Source organism: Globicephala melas, chromosome 6, assembly GCF_963455315.2.
Source record: "Globicephala melas chromosome 6, mGloMel1.2, whole genome shotgun sequence".
NCBI lineage: Eukaryota > Metazoa > Chordata > Mammalia > Artiodactyla > Delphinidae > Globicephala > Globicephala melas.
The window spans coordinates 64,264,921-64,288,241 of NC_083319.1; the positions used below are offsets into that span (position 1 = coordinate 64,264,921).

At 34.2% G+C, this 23,321-nt stretch overlaps 1 protein-coding gene across 2 annotated transcripts in view; it reads right to left on the bottom strand.

Moving 5' to 3' along the window:
- The window catches only part of ZDHHC21 (zinc finger DHHC-type palmitoyltransferase 21), a 77,937-nt gene that overhangs the window by 45,530 nt on the left and 9,086 nt on the right, over window positions 1-23,321 (bottom strand). For both annotated transcript variants that reach the window (XR_004035945.3, XM_030840593.3), the window contains exons 3-6: window positions 19,436-19,634; window positions 18,062-18,160; window positions 12,773-12,884; window positions 9,580-9,718 (exon numbers count right to left, since the gene is read on the bottom strand). Coding sequence is in view for 1 of the 2 variants with exons in the window: in XM_030840593.3 (XP_030696453.1) it covers window positions 9,580-9,718; window positions 12,773-12,884; window positions 18,062-18,160; window positions 19,436-19,589 (504 nt within the window). In the remaining variant the exon portion in view is untranslated. The remainder of the gene's footprint in view (window positions 1-9,579; window positions 9,719-12,772; window positions 12,885-18,061; window positions 18,161-19,435; window positions 19,635-23,321) is intronic.

The following is a 23,321-nucleotide window of genomic DNA, read 5'->3' on the forward strand; positions in this document are numbered from 1 at the left end:
TAAGATCAGGAACAAGACAAGGTTGCCCACTCTCCCCACTCTTATTCAACATAGTTTTGGAAGTTTTAGCCACAGCAATCAGAGAAGAAAAGGAAATTAAAGGATTCCAAATCGGAAAAGAAGAAGTAAAGCTGTCACTGTTTGCAGATGACATACTATACATAGAGAATCGTAAAGATGCTACCAGAATACTACTAGAGCTAATGAATGAATCTGGTAAAGTAGCAGGATACAAAATTAATGTACAGAAATCTCTGGCATTCCTATACACTAATGATGAAAAATCTGAAAGTGAAATCAAGGAAACACTGCCATTTACCACTGCAACAAAAAGAATAAAATATCTAGGAATAAACCTACCTATGGAGACAAAAGACCTGTATGCAGAAACTTGTAAGACACTGATGAAAGAAATTAAAAATGATACAAATAGTTAGAGAGATATACCATGTTCTTGGATTGGAAGAATCAACATTGTGACAATGACTCTACTACCCAAAGCAATCTACAGATTCAATGCAATCCCTATCAAACTACCACTGGCATTTTTCACAGAACTAGAACAAAAAATTTCACAATTTGTATGGAAACACAAAAGAACCCGAATAGCCAAAGCAATCTGGATAACGAAAAATGGAGCTGGAGCAATCAGGCTCCCTGACTTCAGACTATACTACAAAGCTACAGTAATCAAGACAGTATGGTACTGGCACAAAAACAGAACTATAGATCAACGGAACAGGATAGAAAGCCCAGAGATAAACCCACACACATATGGTCACCTTACCTTTGATAAAGGAGGCAGGAATGTACAGTGGAGAAAGGACAGCCTCTTCAATAAGTAGTGCTGGGAAAACTGGACAGGTACATGTAAAAGTATGAGATTAGATCACCCCCTAACACCATACACACAAAAAAGCTCAAAATGGATTAAAGACCTAAATGTAAGGCCAGAAACTATCAAACTTTTGGAGGAAAACATAGGCAGAACAACCTATGACATAAATCACAGCAAGATCCTTTTTGACCCACCTCCTAGAGAAATGGAAATAAATACAAAAATAAACAAATGGGACCTAATGAAACTTCAAAGCTTTTGCACAGCCAAGGAAACCATAAACAAGACCAAAAGACAACCCTCAGAATGGGAGAAAATATTTGCAAAGGAAGCAACTGACAAAGGATTAATCTCCAAAATTTATAAGCAGCTCATGCAGCTCAATAACAAAAAAACAAACAACCCAATCCAAAAATGGGCAGAAGACCTAATAGACATTTCTCCAAAGAAGATATACAGAGTGCCAACAAACACATGAAAGAATGCTCAACATCATTAATCATTAGAGAAATGCAAATCAAAACTACAATGAGATATCATCTCACACCAGTCAGAATGGCCATCATCAAAAAATCTAGAAACAATAAATGCTGGAGAGGGTGTGGAGAAAAGGGAACCCTCTTGCACTGCTGGTGGGAATGTGAATTGGTTCAGCCACTATGGAGAACAGTATGGAGGTTCCTTAAAAAACTACAAATAGAACTACCATATGACCCAGCAATCCCACTACTGGGCATATACCCTGAGAAAACCAAAATTCAAAAAGAGTCATGTACCACAATGTTCATTGCAGCTCTATTTACAACAGCCCGGAGATGGAAACAACCTAAGTGCCCATCATCGGATGAATGGATAAAGAAGATGTGGCACATATATACAATGGAATATTACTCAGCCATAAAAAGAAACGAAATTGAGCTATTTGTAATGAGGTGGATAGACCTAGAGTCTGTCATACAGACAGACTCAGAAAGAAAAAGACAAATACCGTATGCTAACACATATATAACACATATATATATGTGTTACATATATATGGAACACATATATATGGAATTTAAGAAGAGAAAAAAATGTCATGAAGAACCTAGGGGTAAGACAGGAATAAAGACACAGACCTACTGGAGAACGGACTTGAGGATATGGGGAGCGGGAAGGGTGAGCTGTGACAGGGCGAGAGAGAGTCATGGACATATACACACTAACAAACGTAAGGTAGATAGCTAGTGGGATGCAGCCACATGGCACAGGGACATCGGCCCGGTGCTTTGTGACCGCCTGGAGGGGTGGGATAGGGAGGGTGGGAGGGAGGGAGACGCAAGAGGGAAGAGATATGGGAACATATGTATATGTAAAACTGATTCACTTTGTTATAAAGCAGAAACTAACACACTATTGTAAAGCAATTATACCCCAATAAAGATGTTAAAAAATAAATAAATAAAATAAAAAGAGTCATGTACCAAAATGTTCATTGCAGCTCTATTTACAATAGCCTGGAGATGGAAACAACCTAAGTGTCCATCATCAGAAGAATGGATAAAGAAGATGTGGCACATATATACAATGGAATATTACTCAGCCATAAAAAGAAATGAAATTGAGCTATTTGTAATGAGGTGGATGGTCCTAGAGTCTGTCATACAGAGTGAAGTAAGTCAGAAAGAGGAAGACAAATACCGTATGCTAACACATATATATGGAATTTAAGAAAAAAAAATGTCATGAAGAACCTAAGGGTAAAACAGGAATAAAGACACAGACCTACTAGAGAATGGACTTGAGGATATGGGGAGGGGGAAGGGTAAGCTGGGACAAAGCAAGAGAGAGGCATGGACATATATACACTACCAAACGTAAAACAGATAGCTAGTACGAAGCAGCCACATAGCACAGGGAGACCAGCTCGGTGCTTTGTGACCACCTAGAGGGGTGGGATAGGGAGTGTGGGAGCGAGACACAAGAGGGAAGAGATATGGGAACATATGTATATGTATAACTGATTCACTTTGTTATAAAGCAGAAACTAACACACCATTGTAAAGCAATTATACTCCAATAAAGATGTAAAAAAGAAAATAAAAGAAAAAAGAAAGATCTCAAACTAACTTTATATCTCAAGGATCTAGAAAAGGAGGAACAAAATAAGCCAAAAGTAGAAAGAAGGAAAAAACAAAGATTAGAGTCGAAGTAAGTGAAATAGAGACTAAAAAGACAATAGAAAAGATCAAGGAAACTAAAACCTGGTTTTTTTGAAATGATAAACGAAATACACTAGACTCACTAAAAAAAAAGAGAGAGAACTCAAATAAATAAAATCAGAAATGAAAGAGGAGACATTGCAACTGATACTGCACAAATACAAAGGATCATAAGAGACTACTATGAAAAATTATATACCAAGAAATTGGACAACCTAGAAGAAATTGATAAATTCCTAGAAACAAACAACCTACCAACAATGAATCATGAAGAAACAGAAACTCGGAATAGACCAATTACTAGTAAGAAGATTGAATCAGTAATCAAAACCCCCAAAAGTGAAAAGTCCAGGACCAAATGGCTTCATGGATGAATTCAACCAAACATTTAAAGAATTAACACTAATCCTTCTCAAACTTTTCAAAAAAAATTGAAGAGGAAGGAACACTTCCAAAATTTTGTACAAGGCCAGCATTAACCTGATACAAAAGCCAGACAACAACACTGAAAGAAAAGAAAACCATATCTCTGATGAACAAAGATGTGAAAATCCTCAACAAAATATTAGCAAACCAAATTCAACAATACATTAAAAGGAACATACATCATGATCAAGTGGGATTTAATTCCAGGGATGCAAAGATACTTCAACATCTGCAAATCAATCAGTGTGATATACCAGATTAACAAACTGAATGATAAATATCATATGATCATCTCAAAAGACATAGAAAAGCCCTTGACAAAATTCAACATCCATTCATGATAAAAACTCTCAACAAACTGGGTGTAGGAGGAAACATACTTCAACATAATAAAGGCCATATATGACAAACCCACAGAAACATCAGACTCAGTGAAAAGCTGATAGCTTTTCCTCTAAGATGAGGAATGAGACAAAGATGCCCACTCTTATCACCAATATTCAACGCTGGATATCAAAACAATTAGGCAAGCAAAAGAAACAAAAGACATCCATTTAGAAAGGAAGAAGTAAAACTGACATTATTTGCAGATAACATGGTATTACATATAGAAAACCTAAAGACTCGACCAAAAAACTGTTAGAATAAACAAATTCATAAAGTTGCAGGATACAAAATTAATATACAAATATCAGTTGCATTTCCATACACTATCAGGAAGTTATTAAGAAAACAATCCCATTTACAATTGTATCAAAAAGAATAAAATACCTAGGAATAAATTTAACCAACAAGGTGAAAGATCTGTACAGTGAAGACACTGATGAAAGAAACTGAAGACAACACCAATAAATGGAAAGCTCTTCCACGCTCATAGATTGGAAAAATTAAATATTCTTAAAATGGACATACTACTCAAGCAATCTACAGATTCAATGCAATCCCTATCACAATTTGACTGCATTTTTTTCACAAAAATAGAACAATCCTAAAATTTGTAATGGACCCACAGAAGATCTCAAATAACCAAAGCAATCTTAAGAAAGAAGAACCAAGCTGGAGGCATCTCATGTCTTGATTTCAAAATATACTGCATAGCTATAGTAATCAAAATAGTATGATACTGACATAAAAGGCACTTATATCAATGGAACAGAATAGACAGCCCAGAAAAAAACCCACTCTTAAATGGTCAATTAGTTTACGACAAAGGAGCCAAGAAGAGTCAATGGGGAAAAGACAGTCCCTTCAATAAATGGTCCTGGGAAAACTGGACAGTCGCAAGCAGAAGAATGAAACTGGACCCCTATCTTACACCATACACAAAAACCACTCAAAATGAATCAAAGGTTTGAACATAAAACCTAAACCCATAAAAATGGTGGAAGAAAGCATATTGGGTAAGCTCCTTGACGCTGGTCTTGGCAATGTTTTTTTGGATTTGACACCAAAAGCAAAGTGACCAAAGCAAAAGAAACTAGTGGGACTAAATCAAACTAAAAACCTTCGCGAAGCATAGGAAACCACCAACAAAATGAAAAGGCAACCTATGTTATGCGAAAAAATATTTGCAAATCATATCTCTGATACAGGGTTAATATCCAAAATATATAAAGAACCCATACAACCCAACAGCAAAAAATAATAATAATAATTGATTAAAAAATGGGCAGAGGACCTGAACAGACATTTTTCCAAAGAAGATATATTGATGGCCAATGGGTATGTGAAAAGGTACTCAACATCACTAATCATCAGGGAAATGCAAATCAAGACCACAATGGGATATCACCTCACACCTGTTAGATTAGAATGGCTATCACCAGAAAGATAAAAGGTAAGTGTTGGCAAGGATGTGGAGAAAAAGAAATCCTTTTGCACTGTTGGTGGGAATAGAAATTGGTGTAGCCACTATGGAAAGCAGTATGGAGACCCCTCAAAAAATTAAAAATAGAACTACCATATGATCCAGCAATTTTACCTCTAGGTATATATCCAAAGGAAATGAAAACAGGATATCAAAGAGATATCAGCACTCCCATGTTCACTGCAGCATTATTCACAATAGCCAAGATATGGAAGCAACTTAAGTGTCCATCAATAGATGAATGGATAAAAAAGATGTATATATACACAGTGGAATATTATCCAGCCATGAGAAAGGAGGAAATCCTGCTATCTGTGATAACATGGATGAAACTTGATGCCCTTATACTAAGTGAAATAAGCCAAATGGTATCACATATCTGTGGAATTAAGAAAAAAAAAGTTCAACTCATAGAAACTGAGAGTAGACAAGTAGTTGCCAGGGGCTGGGGTTGTGGGAAATAGGGAGAGGTTGGTAAAAGGGTGCAAATTTTAGCTATAAGATGAATAAGGTAAAGCTCTAATGTAAAACATGATGACCACTGTTTTATCACCGTACTGTACAACTGAAATTCACTAAGAGAGAAGAACTTAAATGTTCTCATAAAAAGAAAGATTAATATGTGAAGTGTTGGATGTGTTAATTAACTAGATGGGGAAATCCTTTCAAAGTTATACATATATCAAATTATCATAATGCACAATTTAAGTATCTTATAAATTTATATGTTAATTATATAATTATGCCTCAGCAAAGCTGAAATAATATAAATAACTAAATCATAAAAGCAGTCAGAGAAAAGATACATTACTTCAGTGGAGGAACAATAAAACTAACAACTGACTTTACAACAGAAATGATGGAAACCAGAAGACAAGGAAATAACATCCTTTAAAACCTGAAAATAACTCCAAATGTATGATTCTATGCCAAGCAAATAAATCCTTCAAAAATGAAAGAGAAATAAAGACATTTTCAGGTGAACCAAAACTGGGAGAATCTGTTCCAGTACACTTCCACCAAGAGGCAGAAAAAAAATACTCCCAGAAAGAAACTCAGAAACTTACGAAGACATGAAGGACTAGAAAAAGCATCAATATGTGGGTAACTCTAAACAAATAGTGACTTCATATAACATATGTATTATAACACATAATATATAAACGACAATAATTACTTCTTGTTGTCATGAGTTTTAGTTCAACATCTATTTTATGCGCCCAGAATACCAAAAATGATGATAGGAGGGGTTCTAAGGCCACTACATTTACTATCACAGCGATGTTTAAAGTACCAACTTATATTAAACTTCAGAAAACCAAGGAAGAATGTTTTGATCTCCGGGAAAACCACTTTAAAAAGAGTAAAAGGAGGAACACCATCAGAAGGGATAAATTGGAAATCTTTTTAAATTGAAAATTTCCAAGCTGGTAAGAAAAGGAGAAAAATGGAAACAAAGAACAGATGGGTCAAGTAGCAAATACATAGTAAGCTGATAGGATTAATATCAGTCACAGTAAATAAAAATGGACTATTCCAATTAGAAGACAAAGACTATCAAACTAAACTTAAAAAAAAAGAAATATTTGGTGTCTACAAGGCACATTGACAAGACATAACTGATAAAGGTTCAAAGTAAAAAGATAGAAAAAGACATACCATGAAAATACTAACCAAAACAAAGCTGATATAGCTAAATTAATAACAAAGAAAAACACTGTAAGGCAAGAATAATTACTACAGATTAAAAGGTATAATTTATAATGATACAAGGATTAATCTGGACTTCCCTGGTGGCACAGTGGTTAAGAATCCAACTGCCAATGCAGGGGACACGGGTTTGAGCCCCAATCCAGGAAGAACCCCTATGCCACAGAGCAAATGAGCCTGTGTGCCACAACTACTGAACCTGCGCTCTAGAGCCCACGAGCCACAACTACTGAGCCCTCTTGCCACAACTACTGAAGCCTGCGTGCCTGGAGCCCATGCTCCGCAATGAGAGAAGCCACCGCAATGAGAAGCCCGCGCACCATAACAAAGAGTAGCCCCTGCTCGCTGCAACTAGAGAGAGCCTGCGCACAGCAACAAAGACCCAATGCAGCCAAAAATAAATTAATTAAAAAAATAAAGGAGCCAGATACTTAATATTTTAGGCCATATGCCTCTCTCACAACTATTCAACTCTGCTGTTGCAGCACAAAAGCAATCATAAACATATGTAAATAGATGAGAGCAGCTATGTTTCAAGTAAAACTTTATTAACAAAAACAGGCAGAGCAAAAAGAAGACAAAAAAAAAAAAAACAGGCAGAGGTCCAAACTTATCCCAACGCCCATGGTTTGCCAATCCCTTCACTATCCTACAATGCATTCCCTCCTAGAGAAGCTCTAGTCGCTTTTCATTAATACCACTAAATTTTACCTCTCTCTCAGTTTTTAAAACATTCTGACCTTAATCTTACTGGGAAATTTTTATTTTAATGCTTTTCTTATTAGGCTCAATCTACTTGAAACAGGTTACTCTTGGGAGAATACGTATAACCTTTTACATATTTTAACTACAATGCCAATTATATCAGAAATTAACCTATAATTGAGATTCAAACCCAAGGAGTTTGGCTTTAAAGCCACGCTCATGGCTAGGGCACCTCACACAGTTGTTGTGGGAATTAAAAGAAATAACACGTGCAGAAAAAGTACCTTGTCGACCCTAACGACTCCCTAAATATTAGCTGCTATTGCATTAGAGCTTTTGATCTGGATGTTTTGGGTGACCATTCTTTTGTACCTGGTCTTACTAGAAAGTAAAATTAAAATATGAGAAAGCATAAAAAAAGAAATTCATCTATAAATAAAACGTTTCTAAAACCACAGTACTAGCATGCACTAAAGTCTCAGTGTGATGATGTCAAACACCTATATTTACAGTTCTCCCTTTTGAACTTTTTTCAGTTATTAGTTTTTAATTGCTCACTCTGTATTTAATAAGGAGAATTACCACAAGGCCCCACTAATATATGCAACTAAGCAACAATAGTAAATATCTTCTTTTAATTAAACAAAATGACCATGTGTATAAAAAAGATCTAAATACGCAGAACTTAAAGACCTTCTCTCAATTGCTCTCTTATTACAAAATTTAATTGTATGTACCACCACCGAACTTGTTATTTTTAATAAAAAAAGATTTAAACAGTATAAAATGATATAAATAGGAAAGAAAACACCCTTCTCCATCAGGGAATCTATTCCTTCTTCCCTCTCTCTTCCCTACCGGTTTCTCACACGCACCCTTGCTCATACTCTCTCTGTCTGTCTCTCTCTCCCACACACAAAACACACACACACACACACACACACACACACACACACACACACACACACACAGAGGGCATTTTAAAAACACAATCTAAGTCCAAATGACACATAGGATCAGGCTCAAATACCAGTTCTACACACAAAGCACACAAGATATGATTCAGAAAACACAAAATCAGGTTCAAATCCCAGCTCTACAACTAAAACCAGTTTAATAATCATTTCCCTAGCTTTGCATCTTCAGTAACTATTTATTCAAACTCTATTAGTCTGTTTCCATCTATAAAATGGTGGAAAATCGTACCCACCTCATGTGGCTGTAGTGAGCATTAACGTGAGAATTAAAATCACACGCCCATAGCATAGTGTTGATATACAGTCAAGCCTTAACATTCCTAGGTGATGCTATTACCAACGCCACCACTAACACCACCATTCTGGGCAAATCTTGTTAACATCTATTGTAGTTCCTCTATAAAATGGAAAAAGCAATGCCTCAAACGGTGTATGTAATAACTTTTTAGGGCATCCTGCAAATTCGTCTTGTCCTTTCTCTCAAGAACTTAATGTTCCTTTGAGAACCTTTAAGAATTAAACAAGTCTATTTTTATTCCTGAGAAGAAACAAGAAGCTAACATTTTCACTTTGTTTTTCATTACTGTAGATATTTTTAAACCAATATATTATTAAGAGATCTAATATGTCACTTTTTAAAGAACTCAACACTAATAAATAATCATAAATAGACGTGGTTAAAAGGCAATATCAGAACAGGGTCCACTTTCTCAATTCCAATATATTTTAAAATGCACCAATTTGAGGGTTTATGTTTGTTGTTTTTGTTTTCAGTTTTCTGCACTTAAAAGCACCACATGTTAATAACTGTATAATATAGTTGCTCTAACATTAGTTGATATAAACATTTCTTACCAAGTTATGCTTTTTTAGTGGAAGAAAGTAATAATAGTGGCAGAAAGAAAACATCAGTGCGTAGCAAGTAAGAAGTTCAGTGTAGAAACACAACTGCAGAAAAAGCCAGTGATTATCTTCACCAACACAATTGTTAATCCTGAAGAAAAAAAGGAAAAAGAAAAATTATTTCAAACTTTAATGTTAATTTTAGGACGGTAAAACTAGACGCAAACACACACAAACTTCACATAAAGCACAAACTTCATATGTGCTTTACTTCACAGAGATAAGCTAAAGTCACTCAAACCTAAAAGCAAAGAGTACATAGATATGACACAAATATGCCACTTCACATTTGTAAAGCACATTCTACTTTTTAAAGAAGTCCTGTATATGATTCCCCTTCAACTCAACAACAACCCAGTGAGGCAGGGAAGAACAGATGGCAGCCTCCTTGCTTCACTGATACAAAAAAGGAACAAAGGAGTTAAGACAATTGCCAGAGGATGTACAGTTAGGAGAGACAGTGGTCAAGAGAACAAGAACCCTCTTCTGTATACTGCTCTTCCACCGCAGCATTCTAGCTGTGCAGACCAATTTGAATGATGTGAAGTAAAATAACTTAAACCTGCCACTCTGAGATACTGCTAAGCATTCACAATTTTTCTTACTTTTAAAATCTAACCTTGGTTCCTGAAAATAAACACATATCCAAAAGTATTTACAAATTCTTAGAGCTACATTTTCACCAATACAACAGTGAACCACAACTAGGAAAAAGGATTAATGTCATAATCCCAAAATATTCAAGATTAATGCAAGCTGACCATATTATTGTTCCAAGGTTATTTATTGTACCTAAATTTTCAAAATATTTTACAATTCCAGCAGAAAACCCTAGTTCAAAACTACAAATTACCTTTCACAAATGTTTTCATTTCAATATAGCATTACACTGCCACTGTTTGAAAAAATAAATAAATAAGGTCAAATTCCTAACTTAAATTGTTGTTTTAAAGGTGTGTTGTCTGTTTTTTAAAATCAGATATATAACTGAACCGAAAACCTGGAAGAGGCATTTCTTAGACTAAAGAGTGCACGCTTTGTAAACAAGAAAACTTCCTGTGTTTTGTTATCTGCAGGCAGGGCTACCAGAGAAGGGTGCTTCTGTATGCACTCAAAAATACTCTTCAATAGCTGTTGCTTGAAAGATGACTTATACTTGCCCCATTCCTTTCTGTCCCCCCAAAATTTGAGAAATAACTGCTATGATCATGGCGCTCTTCTTAAGCACAGAACTTTAAGAAACACTAAGATAATCTACATGTAAGAGTTCTTTTGATAGCAAGTTCCTTGGAAGGAGTGATTAGAGCCAAAAATAGAGTAAACCTTGAGGTCATCAGAGAACTGACCTCCAAATCCAAAGCTGTTAAGCAGCTAAGATAATGCAGTTTCTGAAAAAAATCAAAAATTCTCCTTGCTTCTAGTTATACTGTACATTTCCCTCACTCTCTGAATATCTCAGCACTGCTCTATTAGGGAATTCAATCACATAAATCCCTAAATCTACTCAGGCCCCCTGGTCTACCCTCCCTTCCTATGCTCCAGCTCTTTGTACTTTCACTCTTCTTCCCACCAGTGTTCTGAGAAGGTGACAAAAACTATGGAGGCACAAGGCCTAGGAACAGAGAGCTCACCCCAATCTTAGAATTTTGGTTAAACAGCACTTTATTTTGTCACCAAGTCAATCTTTATTCCTTGAAAATAAATCAATAAATAAAATCACTCATCTATATAGTACCAAAACAGTTCCTAGTTGATTATTTTTTCAGCTTAAGCTATTGCATTCACTTAAAAGGAGGTATCAATATCCAACCAACTATCCTGAACATTTATTATACTTTTAATCAGAAATATTACTCTAAAAAGTGTATAAAATTGAGTTTTTAAGTGTGATTATCCCTTACCTGAATACATGTTTTACATAGCTTTAAAAAATCTACTACTATTGCAACTGTAAACAGAACACTGAGGTTTGTAAAATCACTTGAGAATTGATCTGTTTAAAGTCAAGGCACATTTTTTCAACACCAACTGTATGTTATATACTAAACTATCCTGTTGATGGAATTTTCAACTTTTTTACATAGTAACAAAGTGCTTTTACTTTTTCTTAATCTCAGGAAATTACCTTGTATTTAAACAATCAGTTTATAGTGAAAACCAAATTCTTACTAAAAGCTTGCTAATAATAACTTGTGTTATCAAAAACAAGGGAAACTCTAAATTGATTAGCATTACTAGGCAAAGCTAAACTCTACCCTGAGTCAACCTTAGATAAATGCAATTATAAACTTAAGAAGATTATTATGTAGCTAACTTTGCATATATGCATGTATGTGTGTACAAACATAAATATATATGTATATAGATATATTTATAAAGTGCTACACCATACCAGTTTAAATATTTATACAGAGATCCCATGCTAGGAAAGCAGAATTAAATACAATATCTTTTTCACAGATTTTTGTGACAGCTTTGAAATGAGATACAATGAAGAACTCTCACAGCATTTGTTTTCAAAAATTCTATTTCTCAACTGAACATTTTCTTTAAATATTACAAGAGAGCCCCCTATTGACCAAAAGTGTTGGCAGTTCAGCAGAATCAGCTAACTACCACTTTTTACACATCCAGCCAGCATGTAATGTTAATACCTATTACCAATTCATAGCACTGAAAAAGGCTGAAAGTGGGTGAAATGAGGTATAAGGGTATCTGAAATGTGTTACTCTTTAATTAAACAAACTGGAAGGGAAATACAAACAATGAGATGTATACGGTTTATTACAGTTAGAAACAATAACAGCTACTATATTTATATTTAAGTATTTTCTATGTCAGATACTACACTGAATGCTTTACATACATTGCCTCATTTAATAAAACCACCTTAGTTCTTTTGTATATTTGGGTGCATGTTAATTCTTAGTTTTCTGCTCAAATATCTCCTTGTGAGAAAATATAGGATCTCTGGAAAAAATGACTTTGGGAGTTGACAGAACCATATGATCAAATAAAGGGATCTTCATTAAAAAGGTTTTCTTAAACTGTGTAACTCTAATATAACCTTTGTTTAAATCTGCTAAGTACTAAGATTTATTTTTTACTACCTTTTTTTCCAAAAAGTGAATTACTTATTTCTTACCATGGACAGTGATGATCCATTCTCCTAACACAGTGGCCACAGCGGCTGCAGTGATGGGAACGCTTTGGTCTCATCAAATTACACTTGTTACACAATTCCCAGAACTCCCTTTCTAGAGGAGGAAATTAAAATCCATTTAATAAAGGCACATGAATAATGTTGAAATTTAGCAACAAGTGTTTAGAAGAGTTTATAGGAATTCTTCGATATATATGTCTAAGTGTCCAGTGAAAATGTCTGCCAAAAATGTTGCTGCTCTATTCTATGCATGTTTTATTTTGTACGTTTCTAATTTTAAACACTATAAAAATAAGACACTATTAATAGTTAAACTAAGAGATAGAAAACAATATATTTGAGTTTAAGCATATTGCTGTAAGTAAAATTTAATGACAAAACTCCGAAGTACAACCAAATTATTACATTAAAACAGAATTATATTTAAACAAATTAATTTCTAGAAATTTATTATCTAAAGGCTCTAAAGAAGAAATAATGCTGAGTACTGGTTTCATAGATTAATAAGTCAAAATCAATCGTTATGATATTGTAAGAAAAACAGAGATGGCATCCTCCCAAACTCCCCACACGAAACCGTTTTTTAAAATATTAATGGACTCATTTGGGAATGTTTATGAGAGAGGGTTGGAAAAAGATTTCAGATGGGTTTAAGAGGTACTAGAATAGTTTCAGAGGTGAAGAAGATTACAAGAAGATTACTATTTAATGGAAATAAAGGAGTCCTTTACAAAATTCTATCCTACCACCAAATAGCAATTTCCTCTAGTCTGTTGTGAAAGAGCACACAATTAAGCTTTGTGCTTAAAAACATGAAGTTTACAGGAATAAAGGGAAATGTCATTTGTTTTCATTAAGAACTGCTCTAATTAGATCCATAAAAACTCTATGGGACAGTCATCTACCAAGATAAGACAATTGTTATATAGAACATATCATTTTAATATTTCTTGAAATGGAATTTTACTTTTATAAAAATTTTTAAACTTTATATCACTTATGGAAAACTATATCCTAACCTCACTAAAAGTATGGGCATAGTAAAATTAACCTAACTCCAATACTCAGAGTGAGTATTAGTATATGCAAAATGTGACCCAGCACACAGTAGGTAGTAACTAAATCCTTGCTAAAGCATGAAAAGTTTAAAAAATTTTTTAATGAAAGATTCTAAATATAAGTAATAGAATTGTGGGTAGTTTTCAATTTTCTAAAAAGATACCCTATTTTAATTCCATTATTTCTAGTTTAATGGCCAGAAGTAATCTCAAGATACTGGAATTTTATAGTAAAGTGCTGGAAAAACATTCTGCTACCAATGTCTCTGAAGAAATCAATAAAGTATGAATAAAAGCTATATCAAATCAACTGTTCATTCCAATAATATGAAAGTTGAGAAATTATCTTTTACATTTAAAATATTTCACTTTAAAATAAAATTCTCTTCCGTTTCTTACTTACAATTCTTATTTTAATGAAAACATATTACATGAGAGAGCAACAATATTAAAGCTTAATTTAGGTACAATTGAACTATGATAATTTAACTGTTAGTGAAACAGAAATATTTCATTCGTAGCATAATACAAGGTCACAAGCATGTCACTTTTTTTTTCCCCTCTAGACGTTAGTGGATGTTAGATGTTCCCAAATATCCCAATGTTAAAACTTTGAATTCACATACTACAAGGAATATGGTCAGGAAGGAGACTCTCTTTGATGAGCCGATTTTCATTAAAAGACAACATGAAAACTTTATGTTCTTAAACCAGCCCCTTAAAAAATAAATATGGGGTATTCGCTATTGGCAATTTCAGCACATAATACTGCAAAGAATAAATTATTTATTTCATACTTAAAATGTTGTATTCTCAGAAAAGAGCGTTTGGCTAGACTCAGAGAAAGACTGTAATTCATTCTTTAGTGTAGACTATGGTTGGCAAACTACAGTCCACAGGGAAATCCAGGCCACCACCTGTTTTTGTGTGACCCATGAGGTAAGAATGTTTTTTACAAATTTAAATGATTGAAAATTATAATGATCATAACAATAATAATTTGTGGCATATAAAAATCTTGGAATTTAAATTTCAATGTCTATAAATAAAGCTTTATTTGAACACAGCTATCTATGCCCATTCATTTACATATTTCTATGGCTGCTTTTGGGTTACAATGACAGAGCTGAGGACTTGTGACAGAGACCATATGGTCCATAAAGCTAAAAATATTTGTTATCTGGCCCTTAACAGTACAGAAGAATGTGCTGACCTATGGTCTGGTACATAAATTTGTTCAAAGAAAGGGTTTGAGCCATTTAAGACTCAATTTAAGATGTAAGAATCTAAAATGAAAAATACAAATGAAAATGCACATTTTCACACACAAGTACACACACACATTTATGTTTTTAGAAAAGAAAAAAATCACTATTTTTAAAATCCAGAAATTAAAGTATCATCTATGTTTTTGCTTTGCAGAGCAAGAAAAAAAGCCATCCATCTTAACCTACCACCCTATGTATCTATAAACCATTTCTTAGTCTTCTCCCTTTTTTCTTCAGGGTTTATTCATGTCCAGATAGGATCTTGATGACTGATACATTCTGGTGTCTGATGGTCACCTACAAGACTTTTGTACTACCCATCTAACAAAATAAAAGCCTATGGGAGACAGAATCCAACTCCTAATTTATGGTAGCTATAGAAGATAAAAAATCAACAGATACATTTTTTAAAGGAAAGAAAAATCAAACATAAAACAAATAAAAGAAAAAAGGTAAACTCTATAAATGATAGATGTTCTTTAATGTAAGGTAAACAGCATCTCATTGTTTAACAGGGAACCTTATTAATGCTGTAAATGCATGAATGACTATAAAGCAAGATTTGGTTTGGTTTATCCCTCAAAAAGGAAGGAATCACCTTCTATTTGAGTCTTTTAAAAGACTCACATATTAGGAGGCCTTTTCTCAATTACTATATCTCTAATCACAAAGTAATGTTTTGGGGAGAAAAATATAACTTGAAACTACAAAAATCAATACAAGGGTTGGGTTTTAACAGAGGTTTTCTGACAGAATCGGTTGCCAGTGTAGCTCTGTAACAATACCAAGAGACTTTGGAAACATTAAAATGTGATAAATGAATGCATGTTTTTTTGGTTGGGCAAATGGGAACTCTTCACTGAAGAAAAACAGGCCAAATGTCAGTGAGACCAGATATAATGCAGATATCCAAATAGCTGGCAAGATGCCATGGTGTCCTCCATCACTGGAGTCTATAAGCTAAAGGTAACACAGCAGTTTCAGGTGGATTCAATCTGACCCACAGGTATAATCTGTTTTGTATTTATTTTAAAACAATGCTTTAAAAATTTTGAATTAGTTGCCAATATTTTTAAAAATCATGAAATGTCTCATAAAAATTGAGATTCCATATTTTCTCTTCAAAAATTGCAGTATCTAATAATACCAGGCCTGTATGACTATTTCACTGTAGCTGAATAGTGCCACTCCCTTTAGATAAGATATGAGATTTTCAACGTAAAATAGTTCCTCCCTGGCCCCTTTCACTGATTTGCAGTATCCGACAGATGTAGGCATTTGAATGTTTGACCACAGAAAACTAAAGATTTCATCAGAAATGAGTCCTGAGTTAGGAAAAGCCTGCTTCTTTGATTTTCTGATGACATTGGGTTTCAGAGTTGAAGTAGAAGATACATGTATCAGGGCTTCCCTGGTGGTGCAGTGGTTGAGAGTCCGCCTGCTGATGCAGGAGACACGGGTTCGTGCCCCGGTCCGGGAGGATCCCACATGCCGCGGAGCGGCTGGGCCCGTGAGCCATGGCCGCTGAGCCTGCGTGTCCGGAGCCTGTGCTCCGCAACAGGAGAGGCCACAACAGTGAGAGGCCAGCGTACCGCAAAAAAAAAAAAAAAGAAAAGAAAATACATGTATCAATATTTTAGAGAGCCTTTGGTTTAGGCTAGTAGAGAAGAGGGATTCTATACAAATTACAGAGTGCCATCCTCCCTGACCAAACACAGGTACACGCGCGCGCACACACACAATAACCGCTAAATGACAGTGATACTGCTTCTATAAATTAATAAAACTAAATATTCAAGATAATTTTCAGAAACTTCTACATAAACATCAGTGTCATATCATTTCCACTTAATCGTTAAACTTGCAAGACCAAGTAAGCCCCAAATGATGGATCTCAAAAAACAATCAGAAACTCAAGGGAGGCTATATAAGTGACTTGCCAGTTTATCTAATTTTAGAAAGAATTAGTACATTGGTTCCCAAACTTTGTGACACACTAGAATCACCTTGGATCTTTCAAAAATATGGATACCTGGCTCTCACCCCCAGATATTCTGATTTAATTAATATGGGATGTGATCTGGACATTGAGATTTTTTTAAAGCTCCCCACGTGGTTCTAATGTACAGCAAGTTCGGAAACTACTATAAAAATTTTTCTGGTTCTATAATGTATAACAAAGACATATAAATTTCTTTCTAGAAGAAAGTACAGAGAGTTCTCAAAGCTTACATAGCAAATGATGGAAAAGTGAAACTTGGGAAAGAGGGTAAAGGAGGTTTACTATATCTAGCATGTAATAAAACAAGCAATACATTTGTAATTTTTTTGTGTTGCCTGAATGGTTACTATGCAATAAAGTGACCAAAAATTACCTTCATTGACACTAGAATAAAAGGCTTTCAAAATTTTCACTGAATTGTTCGAACTTGAAGAAATATAGGCAATAGTATTATAATACTACAAATATTTAAGCAATATTATATCAATAATATCATGAGGTAAGTGGCACCATCAAAAAATTCCTTTACTAAAAAAAAATATAATTTCTCAGTAATTATACAGCATTCAACAAATATTTACCTAGCAACTATTACTAAGTGACAGAGACTATTTAGGCATTAAGGATACAGTACTGAACAAATGAAGAAAACAAAACAAAGAATCTACACCCTCACAGAGGTTACACAGATCTAGAGTGGGAGGAGGGAGAGACAAATAAATAAACAAGTAAACTGAAAAGGAGAGCCAGAGAGTGGGGGATATGAGGAGTCAGCTGAGATTTGTGGTTTTAAATTGAGAAGTCTGGAAAGGAAACAACTGAGGAAAGACTTGAAAGTGGCGTTACATGACATATATAATTAATATACTAAAGGCAGTCAAATACATTAATAAAGATGATAATTCTGGCATTGTAAAACTGATAAATCTGAAAGGTACCATACCTCCATGTGGGATCTTTGGGTTCTCAGGGAGTCTTCCTGGATCAGTTATTGAGGCCCTCACTAAGGCAACCAGACAAAATATGGCAATGCCATAGAATACTTGGAAATAAACAAACAAATAAGGAAATAAATAAAATTAGTATTTACCCTTCAAAATATTTTTCAACAAGCATATCTAAAGGATAAATGTATATTTTAATTAATACCATCAGGATAAATAATTTTCAAAAATAAGATGGAAAGATGATTAATTCATTTCATTCATCAAATAATACTGCCAAGAGGATTATCTAAAATGTAGTAATTTTAAATAGTTATTTTGTATAATAATAACTGATAAACTTGTTATAAACCAGATTCTTTATTAACAGAAATTCCCTACTAATATTGGTATAAATGAATCCCTTTTAATTATTACATGTATTATATTTGACAGAATCAAAGCAGCATTTTTAAACCTATTCTACAATTAAACTTTTCATTAACTCTAAGTAGCTAGCTTCAAAATTACACTGGGTTAGTGATGTTCAATTGCTCTTTTCAATAGATCTTAAGAGAGTTAATTTGAAAATAAAGAATCTAGAAATTTTTGTGTTTTAAAATGAATAACTAGAAAAAATAACAGTAAAGGAAAATATATTCATTCATCATAATTCTACCTTTTAGATGAAAAAGAAATAGGCATTTTGTTGGGGGGATAAAGGCACTGCACCTGTAATAGGAAACTTAGTTCAAGTGCTAACTCCAGGACTGACTGCATGGTATTGGTCAGTTTTATCATTTGTAAAACAGATTATACTTCCCACAGCTCTTATGAGATCAAAATGACATAATGTACATGAAAATGATAAATGCCATGTACATGTAAATCATATCACTTCAATCTTATTCTTTTAATCATAAGCAAACCATCACCATTAAACTATAGGAGAAAATGATTATCCAGAAGTTCAAAGTATTATCATAATCAAAATCATAATCAATAACTTTTATATCATGAAACTTTTTCTCAATAATGTGTATCATAATCATTCTTAAAACTCCTTCCACATTTGCAATAAGTATATAACAGAAACATTAAAAATACACACAGACCTACACAAATAGCACTATTGTGCCAGTCTTTTATTAAACAAAATGGTCTTTATATATTTTGTAGAGTTAGGTATGAAGATATCACATTTATCTAACCCTGCAAAATATATAAAGGCCATTCTTTTTAAAAATGTCCATAATTTAGTAAATAACTTCATATTAATAGCACTGAATAATGTTAAAAGGAAGGTTATTATAGTGGTATTTTACTCCAAAAACATTCACAATGAGAAAAAGCTTTAATTATCCAAAGAAATAAATAAAGATCTAGAAACTTACTTATTATTAATATGCCTGGAATATGTCCTTCTTCATAGTGAGGAAAGAGGACAATTTTGGGAATTAAAACAAAGTTGTATAACCAGACAAAGACAATCAAACCCATGCAGCACCAACCATGTGGGTCAGCAACAAAGTGAATCCGGAGACCCATTTTGCAGTCCTATGACTGCCTGCCAACCCACAAGGAAAGATCAACCTAAGGAAAGGGAAAAAGAAAAATTTACTTATATAGGAAAAATTATTTGAATAAAACAAAACTACCTTTTTGGCAACTATAAAATGACACTTAAATTTTCTTTCTATGTATATTTTTGACAAAATAGAACACTTTGGAAAACAAAGGGAAGTTTCAGCCTATTAAAATTTCACCATAAGCTTCAAATAATTTAATTTCAATTTTCATATGAATTGGAATCACAGAGTATAAACTGGCATTACCTTCTGAAGTTAAACACAAGTCTGCCCTTAACTCAGCAATTCCATGTGTAAATTCAAGAGAAATGAGTGCACATATTCACCAAAAGATATGATTAAAACTACAAAAAGGTTTTATACATAAGACTAACTGATAGTAATACAAGTCAAAAGAGTGCTCATCTTGTGGTGGGAGGGGTGTTTATTAATTGGGAAGGGAAATGGGGGAAACTCTGGGGAGCTAGAGATGTTCTAGATGTTGACCTGTTGCCTTACAGATATCTACATATGTAAAAACTCACTGAGCTATATACACTTAAGATTTGTTCAATTTAATTTAATTTTAAACCACAACAAAATGCTTAAAAATCATTTTGAAAAATTATAATAAAAAGTGAGAAGTAATTACAAATTGCCAAAAATACTTAAATTCATGGAATGAAGCCCAACTAATATTACTATCAATTCGAGAAGACTCCTGCTTAAATGGGGCTTTTTTCAGTCCAGTGTTAACAAAATGCTAATAGGCCTCACAATGAGAGGCTTAAAGATACTTCTACATATGGTATTTAAAAAGTGACCTAGGGCTTCCCTGGTGGTGCAGTGATTGAGAGTCCGCCTGCCGATGCAGGGGACACGGGTTCGTGCCCCGGTCCGGGAGGATCCCGCATGCCGTGGAGCGGCTGGGCCCGTGAGCCATGGCCGCTGAGCCTGCGCGTCTGGAGCCTGTGCTCCGCAACGGGAGAGGCCACAGCAGTGAGAGGCCCGCATACCGCAAAAAAAAAAGTGACCTAAAATATATCCTTACTTTAGTAGCTATAATTTATAAACCTTAAATAATAAATTACTATATGAGGTCTAGGGGGCAACTTTTTTACCTAAAATACAATGGAATAATACAATAATACACTAGGACAATGTTTCTCAAACCTATAAGCAAACTGGAATCAGTTGAGGAGCTTTTTAAAAATACTTATTCCCAGGCCTCATTCCAGATGTACTGAATCATAATTCTTTACAGAGTAATGCTCAAAAACCTATAAAATGTTCTAAAATGCTCCCCAGGTGTCTCGATACAGCTGACGGGTATCCAGGAACCACGGATCCAGGAGCTTCACTAAGACTTCAATGTACAGCAATGAGCTGAACTCAGTTCAACAAATATTCATTGAGCCTCCACTATATACTAGTCACTTGCTAGACACTGTAGATACAATGATGAATAAGACATGGTCTTTGCTTAAAGGAACTAACAGTCTAATTGGGAAAAGAGCCATAAAATGGGTTTAATATAATACATTCCAGGGATGTGGACAAGATCTTACTATAGGCACAGAAAGATGGGGACTGATTAAATCAGGGCAAGACCCCCCTGCAGGGGAGTGAACTGAGTTCAATCTTAAAAGAGTAAAAGTTATCCAAGCAAAGAAAAGTGACAACAATACTGCAAACAGAAGGAAGAGCAGGAGGTAGACAAGAGTAAAAATTGTAGGAGGTATTACAAACTGCCATGATAAATCACAAACCTTTCAGTGGAGAGGAAGTGGTAAGAAATAAAGGGCTATATCATGATGGATATAAAGATGCCATTCTTAGGCACTGGAAAGCTACTAAAGCAGGCAGGTAACATAATGAGGTTTATATTTTAAATAAAGGATTAAAGCTCTGGTGTGGAGGATGAAATTAAAGACAAAGATCATTTAGGCTACGAGAAGGCAAAAGCCAAAATTAGTTTTGGAGAGATTAACTGAAGAAACAGAATCAAACCAGTAAGCTTCTGGAGGATGACTCCCAGATTTCCAGCTTATATCCCAGACTACTTCATTCTAAGGATAATTTATCATCAGTTGAAGAGCCTCAGGGTACTACCCTTTAGAGGCCTTGCCAATGTTCTTTAAAGTTACAAAGCTACCAGAACAAAGAAAAAAAGATTAAGGATTAATTTTAAAAGAATACCCCTATCCTGTTATCCCTAGAACCTGGAAACACTGGGACAGCAGAAAAAAAGACAAGAACTCAAACTCACCACCCAACTCTTTAAATCAGATATGGTCTCAGTAGCACTTATGTATGAATTTTAAAATAGGAATAATGCCTAGGCCTTTAAAAAAGTAAAAGTTGAACTTCATTACCTTTTAATTTAAAAATTAAAAGACCTATCAGTATCGTTAAAGTGAGGAAAGTCACAGAGGATTTAATTTTCTAGGGATGATTATTTTAAAAGCTAAATGAACTCAAATACAAATGACAAGCTATCAACATACCTAAAAAGAGAAACATTAAAAAGAATGTTTATTTTTATAGTCTTGCCAACCATCAAGTGCTAAAAGAATGACAGAAGGCTCTGTCTCTCAACATGTTCAATATCATTAACTTCATGTACTTTCTTTCTTTTAATGTTTCAGTTCCATTCACGACTAAAAAAACAGACAATGAATTCTAGTAACTATACAGAACAGAGTAATTTCGTTGCTTATTTCTAAATGTATTAGTATTAGAAACAGAAAAGCATACAAGCCAGCAAAACAAGTAGCAAAATTATCAAACACTCATTTGTTTTTTTAAACTCTATTTTTATTCTCCTCTACCAGAGAATAACAAATTTTTCTTATCACTGCAAGAGTTCCTCACAACAGAAACTATAAATGAAAAGTATAGTTAAAAATGTGTCTGTTTTTCCTGGATATAAACATACACAGACAACAAACTCTAAAAGAACAAGCATCTCCAAGGAAAAGTGCGCTAAGGAGAGAAAAATAAAACAATGAACAAATAAGATGTTGAATACTTTTTTAAATACCTGAGTAGTGAAAATTAATCCACATAATTAGTGCCACATAATCCTTACAACTAGATTGTAGAAAAGAAAACAGTAGCCTTCCAAGAGCTCCAAATCAGATTACAACCAGAAACGTGTAACTTGTAAAGTTGCAGGATCACTCCACTCAGTTATTATCTACCAGGCGCGGCTCACGGCTGAACAGAAACTATTACACATCCTGAGCAACAACCAAACTGAACACAATGCTGCTACTCAGTCTTAAGGGTGGCATCTGTAAATACTTGCATCAGCTAGAGAATCCAACATATTAATCTGTATATTAAATGGTGAGCTCATAACTCTTTGATGTAACTAGTGGACACACTGGTATTTCAACATTTTTGAAGATTGATATCTGGTAACTATACTTGAGTGCCCTCACTTCATTAATGATGTAAATTACTACAGCACGACTTTTTTTTTAAAGAAATTATAACTCAACTCTAATAAACTAGACTAGTAAATATTCACAATGTTCAAACTACTCTGGAAGGAAACCACCTTTCCCTTTTTTGCCTTTTCAGGCAACAAAATTTCACCACATATTTTCCTCAGGAAGAATACTGAAGTCACTATGAAAAGAAAGTGACAGAAAACTATTGCATGACAGAAAACTATAACACCAGAATGCAGATTTTAAAAAGTGAG